The sequence below is a fragment of the Oncorhynchus nerka genome, linkage group LG20, assembly GCF_034236695.1.
Source record: "Oncorhynchus nerka isolate Pitt River linkage group LG20, Oner_Uvic_2.0, whole genome shotgun sequence".
Lineage (NCBI taxonomy): Eukaryota > Metazoa > Chordata > Actinopteri > Salmoniformes > Salmonidae > Oncorhynchus > Oncorhynchus nerka.
In genome coordinates this window covers 59,917,057-59,929,731 of record NC_088415.1, presented here as the reverse complement: position 1 = coordinate 59,929,731, position 12,675 = coordinate 59,917,057, and the positions used below count along the sequence as shown (strand labels likewise).

The following is a 12,675-nucleotide window of genomic DNA, read 5'->3' as shown; positions in this document are numbered from 1 at the left end:
CGGGGTTAAGGGGCAGTAGGTGAGGGAGGGGTGATTAAGGGGGCAGGGGTTGGAGATAGTGAATGTTGGGATGAGGACGGGGTTAAGGAGCAGTAGGTGAGGGAGGGGTGATTAAGGGGGCAGGGGTTGGAAATAGTGAATGTTGGGATGAGGACGGGGTTAAGGAGCAGTAGGTGAGGGAGGGGTGATTAAGGGGGCAGGGGTTGGAGATAGTGAATGTTGGGATGAGGACGGGGTTAAGGGGCAGTAGGTGAGGGAGGGGTGATTAAAGGGGCAGGGGTTGGAGATAGTGAGTGTTGGGATGAGGACGGGGTTAAGGGGCAGTAGGTGAGGGAGGGGTGATTAAGGGGGCAGGGGTTGGAGATAGTGAGTGTTGGGATGAGGCGGGGTTAAGGGGCAGTAGGTGAGGGAGGGGTGATTAAGGGGGATGAGGGGTTGGAAATAGTGAATGTTGGGATGAGGACGGGGTTAAGGGGCAGTAGGTGAGGGAGGGGTGATTAAGGGGGCAGGGGTTGGAGATAGTGAATGTTGGGATGAGGACGGGGTTAAGGAGCAGTAGGTGAGGGAGGGGTGATTAAAGGGGCAGGGGTTGGAGATAGTGAGTGTTGAGATGAGGACGGGGTTAAGGGGCAGTAGGTGAGGGAGGGGTGATTAAGGGGCAGGGGTTGGAGATAGTGAGTGTTGGGATGAGGGCGGGGTTAAGGGGCAGTAGGTGAGGGAGGGGTGATTAAGGGGGCAGGGGTTGGAAATAGTGAATGTTGGGATGAGGACGGGGTTAAGGGGCAGTAGGTGAGGGAGGGGTGATTAAGGGGGCAGGGGTTGGAGATAGTGAATGTTGGGATGAGGACGGGGTTAAGGAGCAGTAGGTGAGGGAGGGGTGATTAAAGGGGCAGGGGTTGGAGATAGTGAGTGTTGGGATGAGGACGGGGTTAAGGGCAGTAGGTGAGGGAGGGGTGATTAAGGGGCAGGGTTTGAGATAGTGAGTGTTGGGATGAGGGCGGGGTTAAGGGCAGTAGGTGAGGGAGGGGTGATTAAAGGGGCAGGGGTTGGAGATAGTGAGTGTTGGGATGAGGACTGGGGTTAAGGGGCAGTAGGTGAGGGAGGGGTGATTAAGGGGGCAGGGGTTGGAGATAGTGAGTGTTGGGATGAGGACGGGGTTAAGGGGCAGTAGGTGAGGGAGGGGTGATTAAGGGGCAGGGGTTGGAAATAGTGAATGTTGGGATGAGGACGGGGTTAAGGAGCAGTAGGTGAGGGAGGGGTGATTAAAGGGGCAGGGGTTGGAGATAGTGAGTGTTGGGATGAGGACGGGGTTAAGGGGCAGTAGGTGAGGGAGGGGTGATTAAGGGGGCAGGGGTTGGAGATAGTGAATGTTGGGATGAGGACAGGATAAAGTGGAGGGTGGAAAGTCGAGTGTGGGAGGTTTAACAGAGGATTTCAGCCTGGCGACTCGTATCATACACTGTAATTTCAGATTCATCTCAGAAATGAACATGATATTTAACATTGATGGCTGTGTTACTTAAAGAGAGGTCGTTTTTAAGGTACAAGGGTTTGAATAAATGGATCTAGCTTGGGGTTTGTTTACACTACTGAGGCTCATTCTTGTTTTTAGATTTGATCCTCCAGTGTTTTTTAAATGTATGCCACACTCTCTGTTCTGCTTCTCTCACCTTTTCTGTCTTCCTTCTTTTTCCCTCTGCTTTTAACTTCAATTTCTCTCCAGACCTTTACCACCAAGTGTGCATGGGTAGAGGTTTGTAAACAAAAGCACTGAGTAAACGTTGTGTGTTTGATTCAATGTTCTTCCTCGGGGTTGCGTCCCCATGGCTTCTGGAGTCCAGCCTCTGGACTCTTCCAGCAGCAGCAGAGGAATCTATCTGTGGGGGGTTCAGACGCTCACAACAACACTGTAATCACCCTGAGCACAGACCCCTGGAACTTCTATTGGGTCATTCCATGAAAAGAGGGTCTTTTGCATCCCTTTGATATTTTAAGTAGAAATTGTGCACCAATATTGAATTTGAAAACCTTATCATATTAAATGAAGTGCCCTTTAATATAGTCCACATGGAGAATTCAATAAATAATTTATCATATGAATGAAGGGTTGCAAAAGTGCCAAAATGCAACATATTCTCATATGTTCTGATGTTCCGTGTCCAAGTGGAGTTCTGTTCACAGTTCCGTGAGCTGCCTGTCTGTCTGCACCCTCAACAGAACTGCAGGTGAAATGTAAATTCACTGAGGCAGAAAGCATGACAGGCTCAGCAATTAAAAAAGAACATGACAGTTTTTACTCAAACACAAATTTTCTCCGGAACAACTTTGTCCGCCTCTCTGCTTTCGCTCTCTCCTCTCTTCTCCCTGGTCTCTGATGTGTTTATATCAGAGAGAAAGTACCTCTTTACCTGAACAATCTCAAGACACCCCCTCAATCCCGTCTGCCTTTCTGTCTCTACCTGCTAACCCAGTCTCTCCCTGTGTCTGTCTCAGGGTGTTTCATTCCAATACCATGTTAGATTTGGCCATGTCTTAGAGACAGGTGGCTGTTACTCTCTCCATATCAGTGGAGGGATAACTCAAATGCCAAAGGTCTTCCTTTTAGTTTTTTATTCCTCATATAGGAAATAAAGTCTTCCCAGCGTCCTTTGTTGTCATTTGAGGCAGAGTGTAGTTGTCACAGAAATCAACCGTTCATAGAGGTCAATGAGTTTGAGAATGGTTTTACCTGAACCTGAGGTTACACTCTACAGACTCCTTTTTCAGAAACAATTCTCAATGCAACCAGGTTGTTGACAGAGTTTGAAGAGAGGTAATACGGAGGCAGGGGTTCTGGATTTGGGTGTGTGTGTTGGAATTGGCTATCAGGGTGTGAAAGACACCCAGTGATGCCCATCTAACCCCAAACCCCACTGTTCCTTCTATCCATATCTAAATAATGAATTTGCCTCTCGATCTCTCTCTCTCCCTGCAGCCTCCTTCGGAAACCTTTCTTAGCTCGATCCCTTTCTCCTCCGCTGAAACAATACGTCACCAGTAGCTATGGTAGGACCTGCTCGCTCCAGATATGTGACAGCAGAACTGGGCTGTAAAAGGAGAGAACTGAAGAGGGGAGAGAACTGAAGAGAGGAGAGAACTGAAGAGAGGAGAGAACTGAAGAGAGGAGAGAACGGAAGAGGGGAGAGAACGGAAGAGAGGAGAGAACTGAAGAGGGGAGAGAACTGAAGAGGGGAGAGAACGGAAGAGAGGAGAGAACGAACTGAAGAGGGGAGAGAACTGAAGAGAGGAGAGAACGGAAGAGGGGAGAGAACGGAAGAGGGGAGAGAACTGAAGAGGGGAGAGAACTGAAGAGGGGAGAGAACTGAAGAGGGGAGAGAACTGAAGAGGGGAGAGAACGGAAGAGGGGAGAGAACTGAAGAGGGGAGAGAACTGAAGAGGGGAGAGAACGGAAGAGGGGGAGAGAAGAGTCTATTTTCTACATGACAAACAGACTGAAGGAGGATTCCCATTCAACAAGGCCAAACTGGTTTAAACGAGGAGCGACGGAGTGGGAGAGAAAGAGACAGTGAACTGCTGAATAAAGGAGCACAGACTGTGACATAGAGAAAAGATGTATGAACTGACGTTGACATTGTAGACAAATCAATTTGTCAAATCAAAGTTCAAATCAAAATTATTATAACTACATGAGGTTATTGGCCTCTTCTTTCATTGTGGATGAGAACTATTACTGATCAATCAGTGTAGTAGATTACAGTGGGTGGTTTATTCCAAGATGGGTGGAAAGGAAATGGGAAAGCGAATGTCAATGTCTCTGTATGATTCTCACAACCCTGTTCACAATGTATCTTTTCTTCTCAGGATTTTCATTTTGGAATATGTATATCGTTTTGATAGATCTAATTCATACAGTATAGCGTACATCATTGCCTACGTGAGCACCCTCTCCCCAAAGCATATTCTCTTCCTTTCTTCTATAAAGCTGTGTCATGACGATGTACAGAATGTCACCTCCCAGATCATCTCTTTGTACTGTCGATGAACCATGTCTATGACAAACATATATATTTGAACGTTCTAGAGTAATATAATCTGTAGAGCTGAATATAATGAAGATCTATCTATACATTTAGTGTTTTATCAACAGAGGGAATTGATAGAACATGCTATGATTTAGTGTAAATGTTTTTGCCATAGCTGTATTTGATAAAGCCATCATCGGTACAGGGTGTAGCTGGCCAGAAGGAATGGTTATTTTCTAGCAGTATGAGTCAAATGCCTACATCTCCCATGATGCAGTAATAGTATACTGTAGTCACAACTCTATTGTGTAAAAATAATATTTATCCTACGTATATTTAGTGTATTTTCCCCTAATATCAGGAGTACAAAACGCTAGTCCTTGAGGGCTATCCTGCTGGTTTTCTCTGTCAATTCAATTCAATTCAAGGGCTTTATTGGCATGGGAAACATGTGTTAACATTGTCAAAGCAAGTGAGGTAGATAATATATAAAGTGAATATATAAAGTGAAATAAACAATAAAAATTAACAGTAAATATTACACATACAGAAGTTTCAAAACAAAGACATTACAAACGTCATATTATATATACACAGAGTTTTAACAATGTACAAATGGTTAAAGGACACATGATAAAATAAATAAGCATAAATATGGGTTGTATTTACAATGGTGTTTGTTCTTCACTGGTTGCCCTTTTCTCGTGGCAACATGTCACACATCTTGCTGCTGTGATGGCACACTGTGGAATTTCACCCAGTAGATATGGGAGTTTCTCTCTCTCTCTCGCTCTCTCTCTCTCTCTCTCTCTCTCTCTCTCTCTCTCTCTCTGTCTGTCTGTCTGTCTGTCTGTCTGTCTGTCTGTCTGTCTGTCTGTCTGTCTGTCTGTCTGTCTGTCTGTCTGTCTGTCTGTCTGTCTGTCTGTCTGTCTGTCTGTCTGTCTGTCTGTCTGTCTGTCTGTCTGTCTGTCTGTCTGTAACTGATCACTAAGATATGTTCCACACACCTGGTAGCCCAAGTACTCAATGTGTCATTGAAATGCAGCAGGGTATATACTGTAGAGGTGGAACTGTTAATGTCACACTGTGAATGCAGACATCCAGACAGCCTAATGTTCCTGTGCTTCATAAACTAACTAGTAAACAGATACCCAGCATGACTGTGAATTGGGATCCTTTGAAGAAAGAAGCCGATATATGTGATTCTGTTTCACTCAGAAAACTGAGTTTCCCGTTTCAGAAATTATGGTAAAGGGGAGCAGGTCTTCTTGTGCACTGAACTGTTCTGAGGAACAGGCTACCAAAGACAGTACAGTATGAAGATAGGCAGCAGAAATCCCCGATCACACAGGCGATGCCATGGCAACGTTGGCTAGCTAAGCTAATGCGCATAAACTTGTCATTGGGTGTAACAGTTGGTGTAGTAACATGTTCAACATTGGCTTGAATCTAGGTTGTACCTTTAAATGAACAAAAATCAACAACTAACTAATCATTTTTCTTATCTATTTTATCTCATTTAGCTGCTCTCCAACCCCAAACCCTGGCCTGGTCTGCTCTATTCCCCAGAAGTCTTGTGTTTATAAACTCTGTGGGGCAACTCTCTCCATACCTCCTCACCTCCTCTGCTCCATTCCCCAGAAGTCTTGTGTTTACTTAACTCTGTGGGGCTACTCTCTCCATACCTCCTCCCCTCCTCTGCTCAATTCCCTAGAAGTCTTGTGTTTACTTAACTCTGTGGGGCTACTCTCTCCATACCTCCTCCCCTCCTCTGCTCCATTCCCTAGAAGTCTTGTGTTTACTTAACTCTGTGGGGCTACTCTCTCCATACCTCCTCCCCTCCTCTGCTCCATTCCCTAGAAGTCTTGTGTTTACTTAACTCTGTGGGGCTACTCTCTCCATACCTCCTCCCCTCCTCTGCTCCATTCCCTAGAAGTCTTGTGTTTACTTAACTCTGTGGGGCTACTCTCTCCATACCTCCTCCCTCCTCTGCTCCATTCCCTAGAAGTCTTGTGTTTACTTAACTCTGTGGGGCTACTCTCTCCATACCTCCTCCCCTCCTCTGCTCCATTCCCTAGAAGTCTTGTGTTTACTTAACTCTGTGGGGCTACTCTCTCCATACCTCCTCCCCTCCTCTGCTCCATTCCCTAGAAGTCTTGTGTTTACTTAACTCTGTGGGGCTACTCTCTCCATACCTCCTCCCTCCTCTGCTCCATTCCCCAGAAGTCTTGTGTTTACTTAACTCTGTGGGGCTACTCTCTCCATACCTCCTCCCCTCCTCTGCTCCATTCCCTAGAAGTCTTGTGTTTACTTAACTCTGTGGGGCTACTCTCTCCATACCTCCTCCCCTCCTCTGCTCCATTCCCTAGAAGTCTTGTGTTTACTTAACTCTGTGGGGCTACTCTCTCCATACCTCCTCCCCTCCTCTGCTCCATTCCCTAGAAGTCTTGTGTTTACTTAACTCTGTGGGGCTACTCTCTCCATACCTCCTCCCCTCCTCTGCTCCATTCCCCAGAAGTCTTGTGTTTACTTAACTCTGTGGGGCTACTCTCTCCATACCTCCTCCCCTCCTCTGCTCCATTCCCTAGAAGTCTTGTGTTTACTTAACTCTGTTGGGCTACTCTCTCCATACCTCCTCCCCTCCTCTGCTCCATTCCCTAGAAGTCTTGTGTTTACTTAACTCTGTGGGGCTACTTTCTCCATACCTCCTCCCCTCCTCTGCTCCATTCCCTAGAAGTCTTGTGTTTACTTAACTCTGTGGGGCTACTCTCTCCATACCTCCTCCCCTCCTCTGCTCCATTCCCTAGAAGTCTTGTGTTTACTTAACTCTGTGGGGCTACTCTCTCCAAACCTCCTTCCCTCCTCTGCTCCATTCCCCAGAAATCTTGTGTTTACTTAACTCTGTGGGGCTACTCTCTCCATACCTCCTCCCCTCCTCTGCTCCATTCCCTAGAAGTCTTGTGTTTACTTAACTCTGTGGGGCTACTCTCTCCATACCTCCTCCCCTCCTCTGCTCCATTCCCTAGAAGTCTTGTGTTTACTTAACTCTGTGGGGCTACTCTCTCCATACCTCCTCCCCTCCTCTGCTCCATTCCCCAGAAGTCTTGTGTTTACTTAACTCTGTGGGGCTACTCTCTCCATACCTCCTCCCCTCCTCTGCTCCATTCCCCAGAAGTCTTGTGTTTACTTAACTCTGTGGGGCTACTCTCTCCATACCTCCTCTGCTCTATTCCCCAGAAGTCTTGTGTTTACTTAACTCTGTGGGGCTACTCTCTCCATACCTCCTCCCCTCCTCTGCTCCATTCCCCAGAAGTATTGTGTTTACTTAACTCTGTGGGGCTACTCTCTCCATACCTCCTCCCCTCCTCTGCTCCATTCCCCAGAAGTCTTGTGTTTACTTAACTCTGTGGGGCTACTCTCTCCATACCTCCTCCCCTCCTCTGCTCCATTCCCCAGAAGTCTTGTGTTTACTTAACTCTGTGGGGCTACTCTCTCCATACCTCCTCTGCTCTATTCCCCAGTAGTCTTGTGTTTACTTAACTCTGTGGGGCTACTCTCTCCATACCTCCTCCCCTCCTCTGCTCCATTCCCTAGAAGTCTTGTGTTTACTTAACTCTGTGGGGCTACTCTCTCCATACCTCCTCCCCTCCTCTGCTCCATTCCCTAGAAGTCTTGTGTTTACTTAACTCTGTGAGGCTACTCTCTCCATACCTCCTCTGCTCCACTCCTCCTCCCTCTATCCCTCCCTTCAGTTGACTTTGACTGTCTGAATGATGAAACAACCGTTAAATGGAAAACACACTGTTATACTTTTGTTTTTTGATTTTGGAAATGCATACAGTAGACGTGTACAGACACTTGTATTCTTTGTTTGTTTACTTTGTCATATCATGGATATGTTGTTTTGTTTTCGATATGTTATGGAAAGGGGTTTTAAAGATGTATTTACCTGCTATATAAATATTAAGAAGCGATATGGAACATGAAGAATCTTGTGTTTTTTTAGATAAAGTAATGCATAATAATAGAACATCCATTGCTTATCATCATCTAAGTGTCACACGATTGCAGTCATACATACCTTCACTTTATCTGTCTGAGACATACTGTATACACACCGTCTCTCATCCAGCGGTGCTGTGGACCCAACAGGACATCTGCAAGAGGCTGAAGAAACACTACCTATGTAGAAGCCTTCTCCCACCACGCTATCTCAGAACTGCCTTGAATAAGCACTTCAGCGCGGCGCCAGCTACCACGGCGGCACGCGTGCGACACACACATTGTTAAAACCAAAGGCAAATGAAGAATGCCTCAGTAGGAATGGCTACTTGGTCATTTGCTCCTCTTAGCTAACTAGAAATACAGTGAACTACAAAGGACTGGGACAGTGACACATTTTGAGGTTGTTTTGGCTCTGTACCCCAGCACTTGGATTTGAAATGATACAATAAGGTTAAAGTGCAGACTGTCAGCTTTCATTTAGAAATTACATTTAGAAATTACAGCACTTTTTTTGTCCCCCCATTTAGAGACCAAAAGTATTGGCACAAATTCACTTACTGTATACACTGAGGGAAAAAAGTATTTGATCCCCTGCTGATTTTGTACATTTGCCCAATGACAAAGAAATGATCAGTCTATAATTTTAATGGTAGGTTTATTTCAACAGTGAGAGACAGAATTACAACACAAAAATCCAGAAAAACGCATGTCAAAAATGTTATATATTGATTTGCATTTTAATGAGGGAAATGTTCTGATAAGGTGATGCTGATGTAGGCCTAATGTTGAGTAGGGGGAGGTCCGGAGGGGGTCAGTCAAATTCCCCCTCAGGAAGTTGGAGCATTTAGCATGTTTGAAAACTGTAACTGCCATTCCCTGAAATCTAGAGTCTTAAATGATATCAAACAATGACGTTTTATGCTTGTCCTGTTATCTGGTGTTCTCGGGATATGGTCATGTTTCTTTGACCCCCTGCCCTCTTCCTTGTCCCTTTCTTTCTGACTTCGTCTCTCTCTGCCTTTATCCCTCCACAAGCATGAGGGATGCATAACGGTTAGAGGTGCTGTGTCTAGAGCAGAGAGGGACAGAAAAAAAGAGGAAGGGAGAGATATGTACACAGAGAAGAGGAAGAGAGAGATGGAGAGTGGTAGAGGGAGAATGGATAGAATAAGTAAGATATCTAAAAAAAAAAAAAAAAATTATAAAAATATATGGAGATATGGGGCTCCCGAGTGGCGCAGCGGTCTTAGAGGCACTGCATCGCAGGCGTCAATACAGAACCGGGTTCGATCCCAGGCTGGCCGTGACCGGGAGACCCATGAGGCGGCACACAATTTGCCCAGCTTCGTCCGAGTTACGAGTGGGTTTGGCCGGCCGGGATTTCCTTGTCCCTTTGCGCACTAGCGACTCCTTGTGCTGGGCCGGGTGCCTGCAAGCTGACCCGGTTGCCAGCTGGCCAGTGTTTCATCCAGCACATTGGTATGGCTGGCTTTCCGATTAAGTGAGCAGGGTTGTTTTTCAGAGGACGCATGGCTCTCAACCTTCACCTCTCCCAAGTCCGTAGGGGAGTTGCAGTGATGGGACAAGACTGTAACTACCAATTGGATATTGGAGAGAAAAAGGGGTAAAAGTACAAAATTCTATATATAATAGATGAAGAGCAAAAAAAGAAACAGAGAGGAAGTGGGGGGAGAAAAACAGAGACTGGGAGGGATATCACATCCTATCCAGACGAAGGCACCTTGCACCAGTGCTTTTATCTGTCACTCAGTGGATGGGTAAGTGAATACCAAACAGCTCCCCCTGTCACCATCCTGTCTGCATGCCTGCATGGTTTACTGCTGGGAGACAATTACTAGGTGATACCAAGCATCTCCCTGCCTAATTACATGTAAATCCTTATCGTGTTGATGATTGTATGGTAAGCAAAGCCCGGTCAACAGTGTGACGGTCTCATCATGGGCAGAGGTAGAGGTGATAGAGCGTATTGCTGTGGAGCAGGTAGGTAGGGAGATAGTGTTTCTAACCTGTGATTGTGTATTCATTTCTCTCTCACCTTTTCACTCTTTCTTATTCCAACGCCTGTCTTTTTCAAACGTTGGCTTATAGGGCTCCACCTGACAGCTTTTATGAGCCATTAACCAGGCTTGTGCTCAGCAGAGACAGGGAGGAGTAAATCAATGCCTGTATTAGGGATTTATGGTCTGTCAACCAGGAGCCTGCCATAACCATTCATTAGGCTGAATTATAACCCAGACCAGGGGAACAGCAGGAGGTAGCTTAAAATACTGGGACACTCCTCTACATCTGCGTGATGGATTGACAGCTATCACTTAGCACTGTGGTCTAATACAGGTACCTGCCAAAATAAAGGAAACACCAACATTTAGCGTCTTAGTAGGGCGTTGTGCCACCACGAGCCACCAGAACAGCTTCAACGTGCCTTGGCATGGATTCTACAAGTATCTGGAACTCTATCGGAGGGATGCCACACCATTCTTCCACGAGAGATTCCATCATTTGGTGTTGTGTTGATGGTGGAGGAAAACACTAGTCTAAGGCGCCACTCTAGAATCTCCCAGGGTTTTATTGGGCTGAGATCTGGTGACTGAGAGACACACACACACACACACCCTTTAAACCCCCTGTGCTCCTTTGAGACCCCTCTTTCAAAGTCACTGAGATCTCTTCTTCTAGCTGGTAACCTAAAACAATGGACAACTGGGCATTTGTGTATATGACACTAAGTATGATGGGATGTTAATTGGTTAATTACCTGAGAAACCACACTTGTGTGGAAGCACCTGCTTTCAATATACGTTGTATACCTAGTATACTCAAGTGTTTCCTTTATTTTGGCAGTTACCTGTATGTCGTAAGAGAGGAGGAAGATTGATGGATGGGGTAAAACATCCCCATTTGTTTGAAATTGAGGACTGACAATTTCTGCTAATGAGCACTAAGGTAACCTGCCTAAATTACTACAGACCCGTAGCACTCACATCTGTAGCCATGAAGTGCTTTGAAAGGCTGGTAATGGCTCACATTAACACCATTATCCCAGAAACCCTAGACACACTCCAATTTGCATACCTTTCAAACAGATCCACAGATGATGCAATCTCTATTGTACTCCACACTGCCCTTTCCCACCTGGACAAAAATAAAACCTACGTGAGAATGCTATTCATTGACTACAGCTCTGCATTCATCACCATAGTACCCTCAAAGCTCATCACTAAGCTAAGGACCCTCCCTCTGCAACTGGATCCTGGACTTCCTGACGGGCCGTCCCCAGGTGGTGAGGGTAGGTAGCAACACATTTGCCACGCTGATCCTCAACACTGGAGCCCCTCAGGGGTGCGTGCTCAGTCCCCTCCTGTACTCCCTGTTCACCCAAAACTGCATGGCCAGGCATGACTCCAACATCATCATTAAGTTTGCAGACAACACAACAATGGAAGGCCTGATCACGACAACGATGAAACAGCCCATAGGGAAGAGGTCAGAGACCTGGGCGGGTGGTGCCAGAATAACAACCTCTCCCTCAACGTAATCAAGACAAAGGAGATGATTGTGGACTACAGGAAAAGGAGGACCCTAGCACGCCCCCATTCTCATCGACGGGGCTGTAGTGGAGCAGGTTTGGAGCTTCAAGTTCCTCGGTGTCCACATCAACAACAAACTAGAATGGTCCAAACACACCAAGACACTTGTGAAGAGGGCACAACAAAACCTATTCCTCCTTGGGAAACTAAAAAGATTTGGCATGGGTCCTGAGATCCTCAAAAGGTTCTACAGCTGCAACATCGAGAGCATCCTGACTGGTTGCATCACTACCTGGTACGGCAACTGCTCAGCCTCCGACCGCAAGGCACTACAGATGGTAGTGCGTACGGACCAGTACATCACTGGGGCTAAGCTGCCTGCCATTCAGGACCTCTACACCAGGCGGTGACAGAGGAAGGCCCTAAATATTGTCAAAGACCTCAGCTACCCCAGTCATAGACTGTTCTCTCTGCTCCCGTATGGCAAGTGGTACCGGAGCGACAAGTCTAGGACCAAAATGCTTCTCAACAGTTTTTACCCCCAAGCGATAAGACTCCTGAACAGGTAATCAAATAGCTACCCAGACTATTTGCATTGTGTCCCACCACCCATAGCATGGGTTGGTCACTTCCATAGCAATATATTGAATTATAACCACCAAAAATGTCTTCCTTATTAACTGTCAATCGTATCCACTTATTGTTTTAAAGAAAATTGCCAAAAGGTTCAAGTCATTAATTTGTAAACTTGGAAAAGTGGGAACAACTTCATAATATAACAAAGTGTTCTTAATAAGTCCAAGTAAAGGAAATGGAGTTGCTTTGTAAACCTTACATTTTACATTTACATTTAAGTCATTTAGCAGACGCTCTTATCCAGAGCGACTTACAAATTGGTGCGTTCACCTTAAGACATCCAGTGGAACAGCCACTTTACAATAGTGCATCTAAATCTTTTAAGGGGGGAGGGGGTGAGAAGGATTACTTTATCCTATCCTAGGTATTCCTGAAAGAGGTGAGGTTTCAGGTGTCTCCGGAAGGTGGTGATTGACTCCGCTGTCCTGGCGTCGTGAGGGAGTTTGTTCCACCATTGGGGGCCA

General features: G+C 46.0%; 1 protein-coding gene across 1 annotated transcript in view; it reads left to right on the top strand.

Annotated features, from left to right (window-relative positions):
• The window catches only part of LOC115102880 (sterile alpha motif domain-containing protein 10-like), a 119,076-nt gene extending 114,390 nt beyond the window's left edge, over positions 1-4,686 (top strand). The window contains exon 5 of the mRNA XM_029623294.2: positions 2,975-4,686. Within this exon, the coding sequence (XP_029479154.2) occupies positions 2,975-2,997 (23 nt within the window). The 3' untranslated portion in view covers positions 2,998-4,686. The remainder of the gene's footprint in view (positions 1-2,974) is intronic.
• Positions 4,687-12,675: the final 7,989 nt, after the last annotated feature.